General features: G+C 40.6%; 1 protein-coding gene across 6 annotated transcripts in view; it reads left to right on the forward strand.

Annotated features, from left to right (window-relative positions):
* LOC143026382 (dedicator of cytokinesis protein 1-like) overlaps positions 1 to 18580 on the forward strand; it is a 195231-nt gene that overhangs the window by 164418 nt on the left and 12233 nt on the right. For 4 of the 6 annotated variants that reach the window (XM_076186653.1, XM_076186658.1, XM_076186654.1 and 1 more), the window contains 2 exons: positions 3211 to 3369; positions 3781 to 3925. In XM_076186653.1, coding sequence (XP_076042768.1) covers positions 3211 to 3369; positions 3781 to 3925 — 304 coding nt within the window. Of the gene's footprint in view, positions 1 to 3210; positions 3370 to 3780; positions 4008 to 18580 lie in introns of all 6 variants that reach the window. The other 2 variants (XM_076186655.1, XM_076186659.1) reach the window with 2 other exon arrangements.

The raw sequence follows: 18580 nt of genomic DNA on the forward strand, positions 1-18580 counted from the left end.
ACACTGGTCATTCCCATAATTCTATGGGATGAAATGCTATTGCACTTAAAGTTGAAATGTAAGCAGAGAAGATGAGATATGACATCAGTGCAGACATTACATGGCTCTTGTGTTGGGGACATTCTTTGAGCTCATATTTCCTTTTCTATTTTCCCACCTCTTCCCAAGTTCCAACTAGTATTTTCTCTCTTCTCATCCTTTCAATCCTCACTTCTTCCGTCCACACATTCGCCTAAAAGTTCCTCCAGTCCTGCAGGAAGCCCAACTCCTACGGGAAAGGTAAAACATATGCTGACCCTTCTGCTTGGCCTTGCATGCTCACCTTTAGCTTGTAAGCACTGCATTACATACAAGGGTACAATTCTGATTGTATGACAAACTGGTTGTTTCCCATAGGCATAACATAAGCTTTGTATCATTGAGATATTCCCATTCATATTCAATATTGTGGTTTTCAGAGTCATCATTTATATAACAAAACTTCAATAACTTGGATTGCTAGTGTTACTACTGTTTAATTGATCAGAACTAAAAAGAATGTACTAGTAATATATTATAGCTAATTCGTGTTTACATGTTAAATGAACTTAAATTTTATATTGTTGCCTGTGAGATTTGTTATGGTATTTTAAGATTTGACTGTTGAAAGTGGTGATAATTTTAATTTCAAGGAAGTATGCTTGTTTTTTATGTATGTTTTGCATGAATACATTATTTGAGTGAATGGTATTTTTTATGAAATTAGACATTTTTAAATTTTAATATTCCTATTATGTTTAGCCTCCAGTTTTCTTTTAAGTTTGTTAGTGTGATGTATTTAAGGGTGAACTCTAGTATTTATACAAGTTCATGTTAGTTTTGTGCACTGATGGTGTAATAGGAAGTGAGCTGGTCTTGCATTCACTTAGTTGTGGGTCTGAATCCAGTACTCCTCTCTGATTTCCAGCAGTAACTGTAACCTACCTCAACAGTCCAAGCACATAGGGCAAAGATGATGGCTTTGGCCACAGTTGTGTGCCCCCTGGCAGAGGCTCCTCACCATGTAGTTTAAGGATGGCCTTTTGCCACTACTGCCCATTTCCAATACTTTGCATGTTTTGGTATTGAATTTCATTTCCCATTTTTGGCTCCATGTAAAAATAGTGTCTAGATCTTTTTGTAATAGCCTACCATCTTCCTCATTTTTCATTCTTCTCATGATTTTTGTGTCGTCTGCAAACATGATGGCATAGGTTGTTCCTTCTATCATTTCATTGACATAGACAAGAAGCATTATTGGTGCAAACACTGAACTTTGTGGAACTCCACTCGTTACTGGTCTCCATTTTGACATTTTATTCTTTACTACTGTCCTCATGTATCTTTCCTTCAAAAAGTCTTTAATCCATTCTAGTAGTTTGCCACTCAGCCCTCTAACATGCTCCAATTTCTACATAATTTAACTGTGAGGTACTTTATCAAATGCCATCTCAAGGTCAACATGCAGTCCACCCACCCCACTTTCTCATGCAGCACCTTAATCACTCTTGAGTAAAAGTTTGACACACATGACCTTCCAGATGTGAAGCCAAGCTGTCTGTCAGAATGTTTATCTTTTCAAGATATTTGATCCATCGGTCTTTCACAATCCTTTCACATCACCATTGTGCTGGATAGTGATACTGGCCTATAATTTAGTGGTGTCTCCTTGTTTCCACCTTTGTGAATTGGCACCATGTTTACCCTTTTTCAATGAAGCAGCACACTGCCTTCATTCAGTGAACATGTAATAAGACTGGATTTTGTCCACTAGTTGTTCCCTACATTTTTTAAGTATCCAGTTTGAGATCCTGTCAGGTCCTGAAGCTTTTGTAATATCCAATGGTCCCAAGAGATTGAGCACTTACCTCACTTTTATATTTATATCTGCTAAACTTGATTTTTTGCTCCACATACTTTTCCCCCCAAAATTGCACTCTTTTGTGAAGACCTATTGGAAACTTTCATTCATTGTTTCTGCCTGAGCTAAGACTTCTTCAAAGACCTCACCATTTATTGTTAACTTAAACTTGATGATTTGTTTACTCTGTCTCAATTTACCATTGATAAACCTGTAAAACAGTTTCAGTTCATCTTTGCATTTATTTACTGCATCTTTTTCAAAATTGCTTTCTTCCTTCAAAATTTTGTACAATCATTCCTAGCTTGCTTGTGAACTTCTTTTGTTTTATTGTTTCTTCTCTTCCTCTATTTTCCCCAAGCCATGTCCCTGGCCTTTTTTGCAATCTCACACTTTTTGTTAAACCAGTCTTGTTTCTACTTCTTCCTTTCTCAGGTCTTTAGCACATGTTTCACCACTCCCACGTTGTAAATGTGAAGAAAATTTTCCCCATTTCCTCCTTATTCCTGTGGTATTCATGAATTCCTCCCAGTTTGTTTCTTCAAGGAATTTTTTCAACCTTAAGTAATCTACTTTCCTAAAATTCAGTCTCCTTTGCCTTTGTGATTCCCTCCTTCATTCTACAGCTGAAATTCAATTGTAACATGGAATTTTTTTCCTTTTGGGCAAAGGTAGTGTCATCTCTTACCCTGGTCACTTCCATTACCCACTGGGTTGTTGTGTTCTCCATTGCTATATTCAACAGGGTATTTCTCCAGAAATCTGCTTTGCCATTTGTTTTCCATTCCTCACAGTTGACTTCACCACAAAAATCTCCAATAAGGTCTACGTTGATACATTGTTCAATATTTTTCTTCAGAAAAAGAGCTGTATCCAATAAAATTTATTTATATTCAATTTAATTTCAAGTTCTTGTCTTGGGGGGAGGAACATATGCCACCATGAATTCTCTTTTATTGTGGCCTTTAGTACTTATCTTTAGGTGAACTACTTCAGCCTTGTTTTTTCCACCTTTGTCACTTCTCACATATGAAAATATAATGCAAAAAGTTGTATATAAGCAGGTGAAATATTAAAGTGGAAATGAAAAATATTTGGCATGCAATTTAAATACAAAAAGACAGATTTGGCCTTGACTTCTGTGTATTTTATTTTAGCCCAAATATATTTTTGTATATTTTGAATGATATGTTGCAGGTAATAGAGAATCTAATATGTGTGCTATGAAGTGTGACAATGATTTTTTCTTCTTTATCTAGTAAATATTACCTTCACTGCATAAGTCTTACTAATTTGGTTGTAAAATTTACTGATGAATATTTCTGGTGCAGGGGTCTCTCTGGATCTCAGCTATCACTGCCTCGATTAAGCATGAACCCAAGCCGCAGCTCTCATTCATCATCACCATGGCAAAGCAAGAAGTCCATTGGTGGTTTCAAGTCGCCTACTCCATCATCTGGTAAACCAGTCAAGAAGGAATCCAGTTTTAGGTGGGTCATAAAATTTTACTTGTGCTAGGAGGGCATATGGATGTACCATGTCTTGCTGCATTGCTTCCAGCCTGGGCAGTGGGTAGGAGACTGGGATATGCCTTCATCCATGAGGAGCTAAGATAAGAGAGAAACAAGGGTAGTGGATGATAGTGGAATGGGTGGGAGTGGGTGTGTCCCTTTGATTTGGCTACCTGCCTTATAAAGGGGAAGAAGCTTTTGGTGTATGATAGATAGATAGTGTACTTTGATTTTACCACACCACTTATGAAGGGGAATGGGCCTTTATTTACCTAACTGTAGTGTACAGAAAAAGACCAATGTTTGTTATATGTGCATTTTTTATACAAACACATGGATATTGCTGTATATACCCTAAAGCATGTATATATGTGTATTTTTTCTTTTCAGCCGTCTTCTACGCCGTGAGAGTTTCAGTAACCCAAACAAGGAAACCAATACACAGTGGTTTATGGATAATGTTTCCAGACCTGACTCCCTCCTGCTGAACAACCCTGCCCCAATTATTGAGTTGTCTGAACAGGTAACCACCCCTGTAGGTGTCATCCCATTTTCCTGTTGGCGCATGCCTGCTGGAGCTTTTTATTAACAAAACTCACTTTCAAGGCTTCCCTGCAGTAAGAAACTAAAAGTTGCTTTTTTTTTGTGTGTGGGAGTAGGGGTGGGTGGATTCAAAGAGAAATTATTGTGGTATATCTCCTGAGTAGACAGCGTGTAATTTAGGCATTCACATATACCTAACACCCCAAAATTTGCAGGTTTCATATTCATGGCTCATAGTTCTTTCATAGGTATTTTGTGTTGAATGAGTTTTTTGATGAATTTGGCTGTTTGAAGGTGAGGATCCTATGCCAGGAGGTGCATAGCCGCAATGTCTACTGGAGAGAGGGTAGAGTGCCGGAGGACTGGAGGAGTGCCTGTATAGTTCCACTTTACAAGGGAAAAGGGGACAAGTGTGAATGTAGTAGTTTCAGAGGGATTAGGTTGTTAAGTGTACTTGGGAAGGCTTATGGGAGGATCTTGATTTAGAGGATAAGGAGAGGAACAGAGGGAGTAATTGGTGAGGAACAGTGTGGATTTAGGACGGGTAGGGGATGTGTAGATCAGATCTTTGTGGTAAGACAGATATGTGAGAAAGCTATAGGAAAGGGGAAGGACCTCCTTTGGGCTTTTATGGATCTGGAAAAGGCTTATGATAGGGTAGACAGAAAGGCACTGTGGGAGGTTATGAAGATATACGGGATAGGAGGAAAGCTTCTAGGAGCTGTCAAGAGTTTTTATGAGAGTAGTAGAGCTTGTGTCAGGATTAGAAATGGAGAGAGTGAGTGGTTCGAGGCAAAGGTGGGACTTCGTCAAGGATGTGTTATTCGCCCTGGCTGTTCAACTTATACATAGATGGGAAGATGCGAGAGGTAAATGCAAGGGTAGTGGGTCAGGGATTGGAGATGGTTAAAGAAAATGGAGAAAAGTGGGAGGTGAGCCAGCTGTTGTTTGTGGACGATACTGCGCTTGTGGTAGGATCGGAGGAGGGATTGAGGAAGTTGGTGACAGAGTTTGGGAGAGTATGTGATAGAAGAAAGCTAAAGATAAATGTGGGTAAAAGTAAGGTGATGAGATGTACAAGGGGTGAAAATGGCAGTAGACTGGAAGTGAGCATAAAGGGAGAGCGACTGGAGGAAGTGGATAGTTTTAGATACTTGGGAGCAAATGTGGCAGGAAAAGGAGGAGTGAAGGTGGAGGTAGAATGTAGATTGAGAGAAGCAAGTAAATGCCTTGGTGGATTGAAGAGTGTAATGAGAAATAGACATTTGGGAATGGATGCTAAGAGGAGACTATATGAAGGAGTGATTGTGCCAACAGCACTGTATGGGGCAGAAACATGGAACATAAGAGAGGAAGAGAGAAGGAGTTTGAATTTGTTTGAGATGAGGTGTCTGAGAAGTATGATGGGGGTTACTAGGCTAGATAGAGTGAGAAATGAGGAGGTGAGGAGGAGAACAGGGGTGGAAAGGGAGTTGGGAGATAGGGTTGATGAAAGAGTGTTAGGATGATTTGGACACATGGAAAGAATGAGTGAAGAAAGACTAGTAAAAGAGGTATGGAAGGCAGATGTGGAGGGAGTGAACATGAGGGGACGTCCTAGGATGAGGTGGATGGATGGGGTGAAGGGGGCTTTGGGGAAGAAGGGAATGTCTGTTGAGGAAGGACGGGAGAGGACAGAAGACAGGGGTGAATGGAGAATGGTTGTATATGGATGATGTTGTGATGCATGAGGTGGAATGGGCGGGGGGATGGGGGATGAGGTAGTATGTGGGAGCAAAATTTGATGCAGCCCAAAGGGATTTCTCCCCGTCTTCTCCTTTTATGCATGGGGGGACGGAGAAGGGGGGTCGCCAATTTAATGAAGCGGCCTAGCTGTGGATGTGATGTGTCTTGCGATACTGCTTGTGACCCAGGGCAGTGGATAAGGTGCAGGGATGACCCGTCATCCAGGGAGTGCTAAGATAAGAGGGAGGGTGGTGGGGGTGTGGAGTGTATTTAGGAATGGAATGGGTGGGAATGATTTTATGCCTTTTCCTTTTTGGCTACCTCCCTTGTAAGGGGGAAAAAGCCTTGGTATATGTATGTATGTAGATAAAGATAAAGTAAGAAGTATAAGAAATGTCAATAGCAGATTGAGTGTGACAGTCAATGGTGAAGTACTTAAGGAAATGAAGAATTGTAAGTATCTAGAGCCACATGTAACTGGAAGCTCACTGGTTTAGCAAGTTAGGGTGTCATTACTTGTGGTGAAGGTCAAGGGGATGGCAGTTCGAACCCTGCCACAGGCGAAGTTGAACCAAGGGCACGGTTAATTAAATTCAACACTACAAAGTCCTCTGTAAGGGGCACCATCCTAACTTCCTGATAAGGGGGAGTTTGTGATGTTAAACCATATCATTATCACATGTAGCAGTGAGTAATGTGAATGTGGAGGCAAGCTACAACATAAAGGGAATGATTAAATGTCTGGATGGAATGAAAAGTATGTTCAGTAATAGATGTTTGGAAATGGGTGCAAAGAGAAGGTTGTATGGACAAGAGGTTTTGCCCACAGTACTGTACTGAACAGGGCTGGAATGTAAGAGAGCCTGAAAGAAATAATGTATTTGTGATAGGATATTTTAGAACTTGGCTACCTTCCATATAAGGTTGAAAAAGCCCATGGTGTATAGATAGATTGAAATTTAAGAAGTATTGATGGGAAAGTGATGAGGTGCAATCAGGGATTGAATTAAGGGGAAGTGAGCAATAGTAATTATTGCCAGGTGTTTCACTGACAGGAAACCTGCAGATCCACAGTGACTGGCAACAGGTCCTCCTGAAGACCTCTCTTGGAAAAATCATTGGACAGTTTTCCACGTTGTATTAGTGTGGGACAATATCCATGTCACGGGCTTATAGTAGTAATAGAAAGGAAGCAGTTGGTATTTGTCTTCTCTCTCTATGTGAAAAGATGAAGGAAATACAGTTGAAGTTGCTAGAGAGAGATCCAGGACCTGGTCTGTTGGCTGTCAGTCCCTTTGAGGCTAAAAGGAGATGTACACCATTCAAGCAGCATATATCCAGCATTTGTCTTTGTGGTGAGAAGTCATATTTATAAATCATTCAAAAATTCATGAGCAAGACTTTATTATTAAATCTAATCTTGCAGTTTCATGATATGATCTGGTAGTTTATTACTAGTGTGGATGTGGTGTGTCTTGCTGCATTGCCTCTGACCTAGGCAGAGGGTGGGGGACAGTGATGGCTCTTTCTCCACAAGGAGCTAAGATAAAAGGGAAACAAATGGGTGTGGGATGAGTGAGGGATGGTTGGCTACCTCCCTTATAAGGAGGAGGAAGCCTTTTGGTATGTAGATAGATTGATAGAATAATATATTTAAACAAAGATTGTCATGTCAGAAACTGTTGGTATAACAGTACAGTTATTGTGTACAGTAGTTAGTAGAGCCTGCTGTGTTAGAACTGGAAATGGAGAGAGTGAGTGGTTTGAGATAAAAGAGGAACTGCAACAGCAATGTGTCTGTTGCCATGTCTGTTCAATGTGTACACAGATGGGTTGGTGTGGGAGGTAAAGGCAAGGGTAATAGGCAGGGGACTGGAGATGATCAAAGAAAATGAAGAAAAGTGGGAGGAGAGCCAGTTGTTGTTTGCTGATGACACTGCACTTGTGGCAGGGTCAGAGGAATTAAGGGAGTTAGTGACGGAGATTGGGAGTTAGGAAGTGATGGAGTTTGGGAGGGTCTGCAATAGGAGAAAGTTGAAGTTAAATGTGGGTTAAAGTAAGGTGATAAGATGTACAAGGGTAGAGGATGGCACAGAGTTGGAAGTAAGTCTTAAAGGAGAAAGGCTGGAGGAAGTGGATAGCTTTAGGTATTTGGGGTCAGGTGTTGCAGGAAAGGGAGAAATGAAGGTGGAGGTAAATTGTAGATTGAGAAAAACAAGTAAATGCCTTGGATAAAAAAATGTCATGAGAAATAGGCATCTGGTAATGGATGGAAATAGGAGATTATATGAAGGGGTGATTGTGCCAACAGCACTGTATGGGGCAGGTTTGGAATTTGAGAGAGGCAGAAAAGAAAGGTTTAAATGTATTTACCTTGTTGTATTATACGGGAAGGGGAGCTATGCTTGTGGTGACACTTTTTTGTATCTCACAAAAGTAAGTTTGTTCTTAAATTCTTGTATTGTGTTTGCACACACTATTTTTTCATCCAATTTGTTTCATATATCCATCACTCTGTGTGGGAAGCTGTTTTTTTTTCAGGTCTCTTCTGTAGTTATTTTTTTTGAGTTTCATTGTATGTTCTCTTGTTTTTCCTCTGTGCCACTTTAATAAGTCCTCTCTATCAAGGCATTTTTTTCCTTTCATAATTCTGTAGATGGTTAGTAGGTCCCCTCATTCTCTTCTTTGTTTCAGGGTCGGCAATTCCAGTTCAGCCAGTCTTTGTTCATATGTCAAGTTTGAAAGTGTTGGTGCCATCTTTGTCATTACTCTTTGTATTCTTTCTAACTTTTTATATTCTTTTTTGTACTGGGTGACCATATCAGTGCTGCATATTCCAGTTTTGAACCTTATCAGTGTTTGTAATATTTTCTTAATCATTTCCTTATCCAGGTATTTAAAGGCCACCTTTATTAATCTCAACTAATTGTATGTTTCTCCGTGTATTTTATTTATATGTTTATCTGGCAATATGTCTTTGGTGATGATTACTCTTAGGTCCCCTTCAGAATTTACTTTCTTTACTTCTTTTCCGTCAATTGTATGCTGTCCTGATATTCTCTTCTTGCTTTTCCCAAATTCAGTTATACTGCACTTCTTGATGTTGAATTCTACCTCCCATCTCTTGCTCCACTCTGAGATTTTGTTCAGATCACTCTGTAATGAGTTTATTCTCTTTAATAACTTTGCATCATCCACAAAGCAGTTCATTTAACTTTCAATACCTTCATCCATGTCATTTACATATATAGCAAACATTATCGGAGCTACTGACCCCTGTGGAACACCACTATTCATTTCTTCCCATTTTGAATATTTGTATCTGAGCACCACTCTCATTTTTCTTCCATGTAGGAAGACCTCCATCTAATTCAATAGTTTTCCAAGTATGCCTCCTGTTGTTTCCAGTTTATATAGCAATTTTCTTTGTGGTACCATTTTTCCAGTCTCCTGGTAGTTTTCCTTCTTTGAGTGAACATTCAATTATTTTGTATATTTTTCCTGTTCGTCTATACATTCCTTTAGTATCCAGTTTGCAACTCTGTCTGGGCCATGTGACTTGTTAACATCAAGCTTTAATACTTGATTCCATATTTCATTCTGAATAATATTTAATTTCTTCATCAGAGGATTACAAAAGAGAGGAATGTCTGTGGAGGAAGGACAGGAGAGGACAGAAGATAGGGGTGAATGGAGAGGTTTTGTGTGTAGATGATGCTGTGATGCATGAGGAGTGGGTGGTTGATGGGGGGAGAGGAGGTATGTATGAGAAAAAATTTGATGAAGGGATTTCTCCCCGTCTTCTCCTTTTCTGCATGAAGGGGATGGAGAGGGAGGGGGGGGCGCCGAATTTATGAAGCGGCCTTGCTGTGAATGTGCTGTGTCTTGCGACACTGCCTCTAACCCAGGGCAGTGGACAGGATGCAGGGATGACCCATCTTCCAGGAAGTGCCAAGATAAGAGGGAGGGAGGAGGGTGGAGGGGAGTGGAATATATAGGAAATGGAATGAGTGGGAGTGGTTTCTATGCATTTTTCTTTTTGGCTACCCCCCATGTAGGGGGAAAAAGACTTTAGTATATGTATGTATATATGTATTTACATATCTATAAAATAATTTGGGTTGATCTTTACATTTGTCAATTATGTCCTTTTCCTAATTTCTTTATTCTTTACATATTTTTACATATTTCATAGTTTGGTGTATTTTTTCCATTTCTCAGAGTTTTTTCCTTTTTCCATCTTTTCCAGGCTTTATCCCAGTCTTTTGCTGCACTGCACTTTTTATACCAGGATTTTATATACACCCTTCCCTGTTTTTGTCTAGGTACATACTTATCCACTCCTTCATTATAGATTTCCTTCCAAATTGTCCATTTCTCTTCCACCTTTGTTTCTTCATTATTAAATTTTTCCCAATTTGCTTCTTGAAAGAATTTTCTAAGTTTCCCAAAATCTGTTTTGTTATACATTAGTCTTCCTTTTCTGTGTTTTTTGTTAATTTCTATATTTGTTTCTTCATTTAATTCTAGTTCTAGTAGTATGTGATCACTTTTTCCAATTGGTGTCTTGTATTCGATTTTATCCACAATTTCGGGTTCTGATGTGAATATCAAATCCAATTTTAAGGGTTCATTGTTATTTCTATATCTGGTATTTTCCTTGACCCATAGCATCAATGTGTAATCAATGGTCATCCCCAGTGATCTTCTCCACCTTTCACAGTCATTTCATCCCAACATATTTCTTTCGAGTTAAAATCACCCATAGTGTTTGAGATGAAATATCTGAGAAATATGGTAGGGGTTACAAGGTTGGATAGAGTGGAAAATGAGGAGGAGAGCATGGGTGGAAAAGGAGATGGTAGACAGGGCTGATGAAAAAGTATTGGGTTGGTTTGGACACATGGAAAGAATGAGTGAAGAAAGATTAGTAAGAGAGGTGTGGAAGGCAGAGGTGGATGTAGTGAACTTGAGGGGATGACTGAGGATGAGATGGATTGATGAGAGGAAAGGGGCATTGAACAAGAGGGGAGTGTCTGTTGAGCAAGGAAGGAAGAAGGCAGGAGATAGATGTGAGTGGAAAATGGCTGTGTATAGATGATACCGCATTGCAAGGAAGAGAGGGATGGGGGGGGAGTAGGGAGTGGTTTTGTGTAAATGATATTTTGGTATAGCTCAAAGGGATTTCTCCTCATCTCTTTTTCTGCATGAGGACATGGAGAGGGTGGGGTTGTTGATTAAGGGAAGTGGTCTTGCTTTGGATGTACTGTTCTGCTACATTAATTCTGACCCAGGGCAGTGGGCAAGATACAGGGATGATCTGTCACCCATGAGGAGCTAAGATGAGAGGGATGAAAGGGTGGTGGATGGGAGTGGAATGGGTGGGAGTGGAATGGGTGGGAGTAGGTATGTGCCTTTTGACTTGGTTACCTCCCCTCCCTTATAAGGGGGAAAAAGCAGGCATAATTTTGTCTAGAATGTTGTGCATTGATATACTCATTTAATTGATTATGTTCTTGTGTTTTGTGCATTTCATTTGCCACAACTTATTTTAGATACTATACAGGTGAGATAGTAGAGTAGTTTACATCTCCAAGAAAATTATAACTGATGTACAAGCAATTTAATCAAAGTTATCCAGTTCTTTTGTTTCTAAATGTCTACTGTATGTGAAGTCAATGCCTACAGGTATGGGGTAACTATTTATTTTTAATTATCTGACAATAAATCTGCAATTGTCAAACACGTGAATGTCAAGATTCTACTTTGTAGCTATACAGACAATATGTACAGTTGTGAGCAAAAAATAAAGAAAAGGGCAGTGGACAGGATGCAGGGATGACCCGTCATCCAGGAGGTGCCAAGATAAGAGGGAGGGAGGAGGGTGGAGGGGAGTGGAATATATAGGAAATGGAATGGGTGGGAGTGGTTTCTATGCCTTTTTCTTTTTGGCTACCCCCCATGTAGGGGGAAAAAGCCTTTGGTATATGTATGTATATATGGCATGCATTTTGCACCCGGCAACACTGGCTTACTTGAATGGGATGGAAAATATGGCTTACCCAAAGAGAAAATCCTAGAATTGGAGAAAAATGTTTTTTCTCTGATGCTGTAAATAGTTTCACTTCTTCTTGAGATGTTATTTGGTGCCCTCTGACTCCCCCAACTGGCAGTAATAGCTTGCTTGTTTGCTGATATATGCAATTTTTTTTCATGTTCTGCAATGTGTGCTCATTTTGGGCTAAACAGTGCACAGCTGTGGCTTGCATGGGCATGTATCAGATTGTGGCATATAAGTCAACATTTTAAACATGAAAAAATCGGGATCAGCCTGTATGATGGATATAATATACAAACCTCTATAGAGTGGTAAATAAGTAAAACAGCAAATCTAACACTTATTTTAATTGTAGTAGGTCACCTACTAAAACTCATGTTAAAGGGTTGTGCCACTTGCCTGGGTAACTGAAGCTGCTCCTGGGGATAAGTGCCACCTGTGTAAGAGCCAGTGACATGTGTTCCGTGACACAGACACTGCCACATCAGGATATATGTATATATTTTTACACTGTTTTACTTACCACTGTATATAAGTTTATCATGAGTTGTTATTGTTCCTTCAACTGGCTGAGCAGAGGAATGTCACAGATGGAATGAGGTTTTCCCACAAATCCCCTATAGAGTGTATATTGTGTTGTTAACATGCATAATTGTATACAATGCAGTCTTCCATAATGTGTTGTATAGTATGGGGTGAAGTGTTGCATCCTGGACTCTGCTATGCAATCATCCATCCTACCAGAAGAGGCTGGATGACCACATAGCTGATAACTGTCCAGGATGCAACACTTCACCCCACACTATACAACACATTATGGAAGACTGCGTTGTTCACAATCATGTGTGCCAGCAGCATAATATACACTCTATAAGGGATTTTTTGGAAAACCTCATACCAACTGTGGTATTCCATAGATAGATGGGACTGCTTGGCCAGATAGTCTAGACTCTAGAGAACGGCAACAACAACAACAAGAACAGCTACTACTCATGTTCAATCTAACAGTGATAATAGTATATACAACCAAGGGCTTTTTCCCCCCTTACAAGGGAGGTAGCCATAGTCAAAAGGCTATCATCCATTTCATCCCCACCCATTCCACCCCTCCCTCCCTCTCATCTTGGTTCCTCCTGGATGACAGGTCATTCCTCCATCTTGCCCACTGCCCTGGGTCAGAAGTAATGCAGCAAGACACAGTGATAATAGTAAAACATTTAAAACAGTTTAAATAGATATACATATATAATGAGAGGTATCATGATTAGAGTCGTATTTAGTGTCTTGCTGCAATGCTTCTGACCCAGGTAGTGGGCAGGGGACGGATGACCCTTCATCCACAAGGAGCTAAGAAATTTTTAAAACAGAAGCAAATAGGTGTAGGATAGGTGGAAGATGGGTGCATGCTTTGGCAGGCTAACCTCTCTTATAAGGGGGAAGAAGCACTTTAGTATATAGACACATAGATCATGTTTGTTGGTGTTATAGATTAACCTGTATACAGAGGGAGAGAGGGTTGACTTACATAGTGATTGTAAGTGTTAAGCTTGAAATTTTGAAGTCAATTTACACATTAGGTTGACTTATATACCATGAATTATGGTTCACACAAATTTTGCATGTTTTGGGTGGGAAAGTGCACTATTTTCACTGGTGTGACTTGCATGGGCATGTGTGCACACAATTTGCCTCCATGTTTATATTTTTGCTTGAAATTACCTTCTTAACCATGTCCTCTCCTAGTGGTTGTAGGCCTGGGTGTTGTAAGGAAGGTGGTGAGGACCGCAGACTAGTGTAGTGAAGTGTCACTCAGGTTATACTGATAAGGAAAAAAAAATGAAGCTGGTGTTTTAATGGTGCACATCTGAGAGAATTGTGGAGGAAAGCAGAAAACAAAAAATAGTTTGATAAAGCTGGAAACAATGACTTGATAATCTATTATTTTTGTTTTGGAAGTTCAAAAGTGATTTTTTCCCCCCCAGTGGACAAAAAGAAGCATATATTTTTTTTTAGGGAAAAAAAAAAAAAAAAAAAAAAAAAAAAAATATATATATAATATCTATGTCTGGGGTATTGGCTGCTTGTTATTGTAGCAAAGTAGCATACAGTTGATACTTTAGGGTCTATATGGGGCACCCCTATGGACCAGAGCCACACATCATTTTGTCTATGATAGAGGAAATCTCTGTTCATAGAGAAATGATGACAATTTTATACTACGACTGTCCCTCTGTTATGCTGTCCCCCAACCCCTTGCTGCTGTCCTGTACCATTTCTCTGAGTATTCTTTTTCTGTGGTGGGGGAAAAGAATACTGCCACCAAGTATTTCCACTTGGATCGTAAGAGGTGAGAAGAAAGGGACGGGAATTGGGACTTGGCATCCGTCTCCTTGTAGCCCCACAGGGGACATTCCTAAACAAAAAAGAGAAGGCATAAGAGGGTCTGGAAGTTCTCGGACCAGCACCCTAAGGTTTGGGTCTTTTAATGTGCGTGGATGTGGTACAGATTAGAGTAAAAGGGAAGAGATAGGTAGTATGTTTGTGAGGAGAAAGATGGATGTGTTGGCTTTGAGTGAAACTTAGTTGAAAGGGAAGGGTGAGTGTAAGTTTGAGAGTGTAAGTGGGAGGTTATCAGGAGTGAAGAGAAGGCGAGGGAGGGAAGGGGTGGCTATTCTAGTAAGTGAAGAGATAGGTAAATGGGTAGTGGAGTGGAAGGAGGTTTCCTCAAGGATAATGTGGATGAAGGTGAAACTGGGGAAGGAGATGTGGGTCTTTGTAAGTGCATACGGGCCTGGCAGTGAGAAGAGTGAAGAAGAAAGGGAGGCCTTTTGGATAGATCTTAATGAGTGCATAGAGGATTTAGGAAGAAATCTTAATGTAATAGTACTGGGAGACCTTAATACTAGGGTAGAAAATGGTCCAATCGATGGAGTGGTTGGAAAATGTGGAGTTCCAGGAAAGAATCGTCGTGGAGAGTTGATGGTGGAAATGTGTCTAGAAAGAGAGTTCATGATAGCAAATACAGTGTTTCGGAAGAAAGTCGAGCATAAGTACACATGGGAGAGGGTGGTGGAGGGAAGGGTGGTAGATAGAGTGCTAATGGATTATGTAGTGGTAAATAGGATTATGATAGGAAGAGTTAAGGATGTACATGTGCTAAGGGGAGAGGGTGGGGGAAATCAGATCATTTTTCTGGTGGAAGGTAAGTTGAGAGTGGAGGATAGATGGAGAAAGAGGAAAGGGACAAAAGGTATGGAGGTTCTTAGAGTGAACTCTTTGAATGAAAAGGAAAAGGAGAAGGAGTACAGAAAGAAGCTGAAGGAGGAGTGGGAGGGAGTAAAGGATAGAGTAGTGCTGGGTGTGGAGGAGGAATGGGGATGGTTCAAGGAGGGAGTCATAAAGTGTGCAAGGATGCTGTGTGGAACAAGAAGGACAGGGGGAAATAGAAGAAAGGGTAGTGAATGGTGGGATGAGGAAACAAAGAAGGTTGTAGAAGAGAAGAAGCGAGCTTTCACAGATTGGTTACAAAATAGGATGAGGGAGTCATATGAGAGGTACAAAGAAAAGAAAAGAGAAGTAAAGCAAAAGGTAAAGGTTGCAAAGAGGAGAGCAGATGTGAAATGGGGTAAGAGTATGACAGAAAATTTTGAAAGTAATAAAAAGATGTTTTGGAAAGAAATTAAGAGAGGAAGAGGAGGAGAATCAAGTAGAGAAGAAAAGGTAAAAGGTGCAGATGGAGAGATGATAATGGAAGAGAAGGCAGTAAGGGGAAGATGGGCAGAATATTTTAGGGAGTTGCTAAATGTGAAGGAGGATAGGGAAGGAAAGATAGCTGCAGTGGGAAATGCGAAGAAAATGAGAGTGATGAGTGAGGAGAATGGAGGAGAAATAAGGAAGGATGAGGTGAAGGCAGTTGTTAAGATGATGAAAGCAGGTAAGGCACCTGGTCTGGATGGATGTCTGAAAAAGGGAGGTACAGTGATGGTGGACTGGTTGGTGAGATTATTTAATGTTTGCTGGAGAGAGGGTAGTGCCGGAGGACTGGAGGAGTGCCTGTATAGTTCCTCTTTACAAGGGAAAAGGGGACAAGTGTGAATGTAGTAGTTTCAGAGGGATTAGCTTGTTAAGTGTAGTTGGGAAGGCTTATGGGAGGATCTTGATTGAGAGGATTACGAGAGGAACAGAGGGAGTAATTGGTGAGGAACAGTGTGGATTTAGGACAGGTAGAGGTTGTGAAGATCAGATTTTTGTGGTAAGACAGATATGTGAGAAAGCTATAGGAAAGGGGAAGGATGTTTTTTGGGCTTTTATGGATCTGGAAAAGGCTTATGATAGGGTAGACAGAAAGGCAATGTGGGAGGTTATGCAGATATATGGGATAGGAGGAAAGCTTCTGGGAGCTGTCAAGAGTTTTTATGAGAGTAGTAGAGCTTGTGTCAGGATTGGAAATGGAGAGAGTGAGTGGTTCGAGGTAAAGCTGGGACTTCGTCAAGGATGCGTTATGTCGCCCTGGCTGTTCAACTTATACATGGATGGGGTGGTGCGAGAGGTAAAATCCAAGGGTAGTGGGTCAAGGATTGGATATTGTTAAAGAAAATGGAGAAAAGTGTGAGTTGAGCCAGCTGTTGTTTGCGGAAGACACTGCGCTTGTGGCAGGATCGGAGGAGGGATTGAGGAAGTTGGTGGCAGAGTTTGGGAGAGTATGTGATAGAAGAAAGCTAAAGATAAATGTGGGTAAAAGTAAGGTGATGAGATGTACAAGGGGTGAAAGTGGCAGTAGACTGGAAGTGAGCATTAAGGGAGAGCGACTGGAGGAAGTGGATAGTTTTAGATACTTGGGTGCAAATGTGGCAGGAAAAGGTGGAGTGAAGGTGGAGGTAGAATGTAGATTGAGAGAAGCAAGTAAATGCCTTGGTGGATTGAAGAGTGTAATGAGAAATAGACATTTGGGAATGGATGCTAAGAGGAGACTGTATGAAGGAGTGATTGTGCCAACAGCACTCTATGGGGCAGAAACATGGAACATAAGAGAAGAAGAGAGAAGGAGTTTGAATGTGTTCGAGATGTGGTGTCTGAGAAGTATGATGGGGGTTACTAGGCTAGATAGAGTGAGAACTGGGGTGGAAAAGGAGCTGGGAGATAGGGTTGATGAAAGAATATTAGGATGGTTTGGACACATGGAAAGAATGAGTGAAGAAAGACTAGTAAAAGAGGTGTGGAGGGCAGATGTGGAGGGAGTGAACATGAGGGGACGTCCTAGGATGGGGTGTGAAGGGGGCTTTGGGGAAGAAGGGAATGTCTATTGAGGAAGGACGGGAGAGGACAGAAGACGGGTGAATGGAGAGTGGTTGTCGATAGAGCCATCGTAAGACGATCTCATCGTAAGTCGATCCCCACTCTGTTCCGTGGTCACTGTACCTAGCCTACCTGTATATTAACCACCAGAGATACTGAATATAGCCTATTAAACATGTACAGTAGTTTATTTAATTATTTTTATCCTTTTTACCATATTCAAACACTATAATATGTATTTTCAGTACGGACTTAAATCTCGCGGGCAGCAGCCAATGCCAGCCGTACGACGTGACGTAATAATACTCGCATCATAAAATATAGTCACCGCTTATATCGATCGTTCTCTCTTTCACCCGCGAATTTTGAAAACCACAGAGAATGAATCATTTGAGAGAATGTAAAAACACAGGGGCGACTACAATAAATATAATCAAGACGCCGATATGGCAGCGTCGCGAATCCACTTGCTCCTCATGACGCCTACGTGTGCGGCACCGTATGGAAGGGGTTAAATTATCATATCGTCGTCGTCGTCGTCATCGTAAAGTCGAACAATCGTAAGTCGCGGCCATCGTAAGTCGACGTTTACCTGTATATGGATGATGTTGTGATGCATGAGGTGGAATGGATGGGGGGTGAGGTAGTATGTGTGAGCAAATTTTGACACAGCCCGAAGGGATTTCTCCCCGTCCTCTCCTTTTATGCAATGGGGGGATGGAGAAGGGGGGTCGCCGATTTAATGAAGCGGCCTTGCTGTGGATGTGCTGTGTCTTGCGACACTGCTTTCTAACCCAGGGCAGTGGACAAGGTGCAGGGATGACCCATCATCCGGGAGGTGCTCAGATAGGAGGGAGGGTGGAGGGGTGTGGAGTGTATTCAGGGATGGAATGGGTGGAAATGATTTTTTGCCTTTCCCTTTTTGGCTACCTCCCTTGTAAGGGGGAAAAAGCCTTGGTATATGTATGTATGTATATATATATATATATATATATATATATATATATATATATATACAGACGCTCCTCTACTTACGTTAATTCGTTTTACGTTTTTTCGATTTTACGTTTGAACTGACGGTAAAAAAAAAATTGTAATTTTTTTTTTTTTTTTTTTGAGTGAATTTTTTAGTTTACCACGCTCTCCGTAGTTCAAACGATACTTGCGCATGACGCTGCGTCCATTGTTTACATTGCGCAGACGACAAACTGAAAATGCCTTGCCTCCTCCTCCTCCACCATCTCAATTTATGGTGCTTGAATTTAATCTATTTGAAATTAATGTTATTATTTTATAATGTTATGTGTTTGATTAATGATTTAGGGGTGTTTTATAGGATACGGTAATAGAATTTACCGATGTATAGTACAGTAACAACTTACGTTCATTTTCAACTTAAGTTCGGCCGTTTGGAACGTAACTAAAACGTAAGTTGAGGAGCGTCTGTATATATATAAATATACTGTATACATAAATATATATATATATTAAATGCTTAAGTATACAGCCTACTAACACTACTACAACTACTACTACCACAACTGCTACCACAACTACGGTTATCACTAC

The sequence above is a fragment of the Oratosquilla oratoria genome, chromosome 6 (assembly GCF_046742065.1).
Source record: "Oratosquilla oratoria isolate Oo_2021 chromosome 6, ASM4674206v1, whole genome shotgun sequence".
Lineage (NCBI taxonomy): Eukaryota > Metazoa > Arthropoda > Malacostraca > Stomatopoda > Squillidae > Oratosquilla > Oratosquilla oratoria.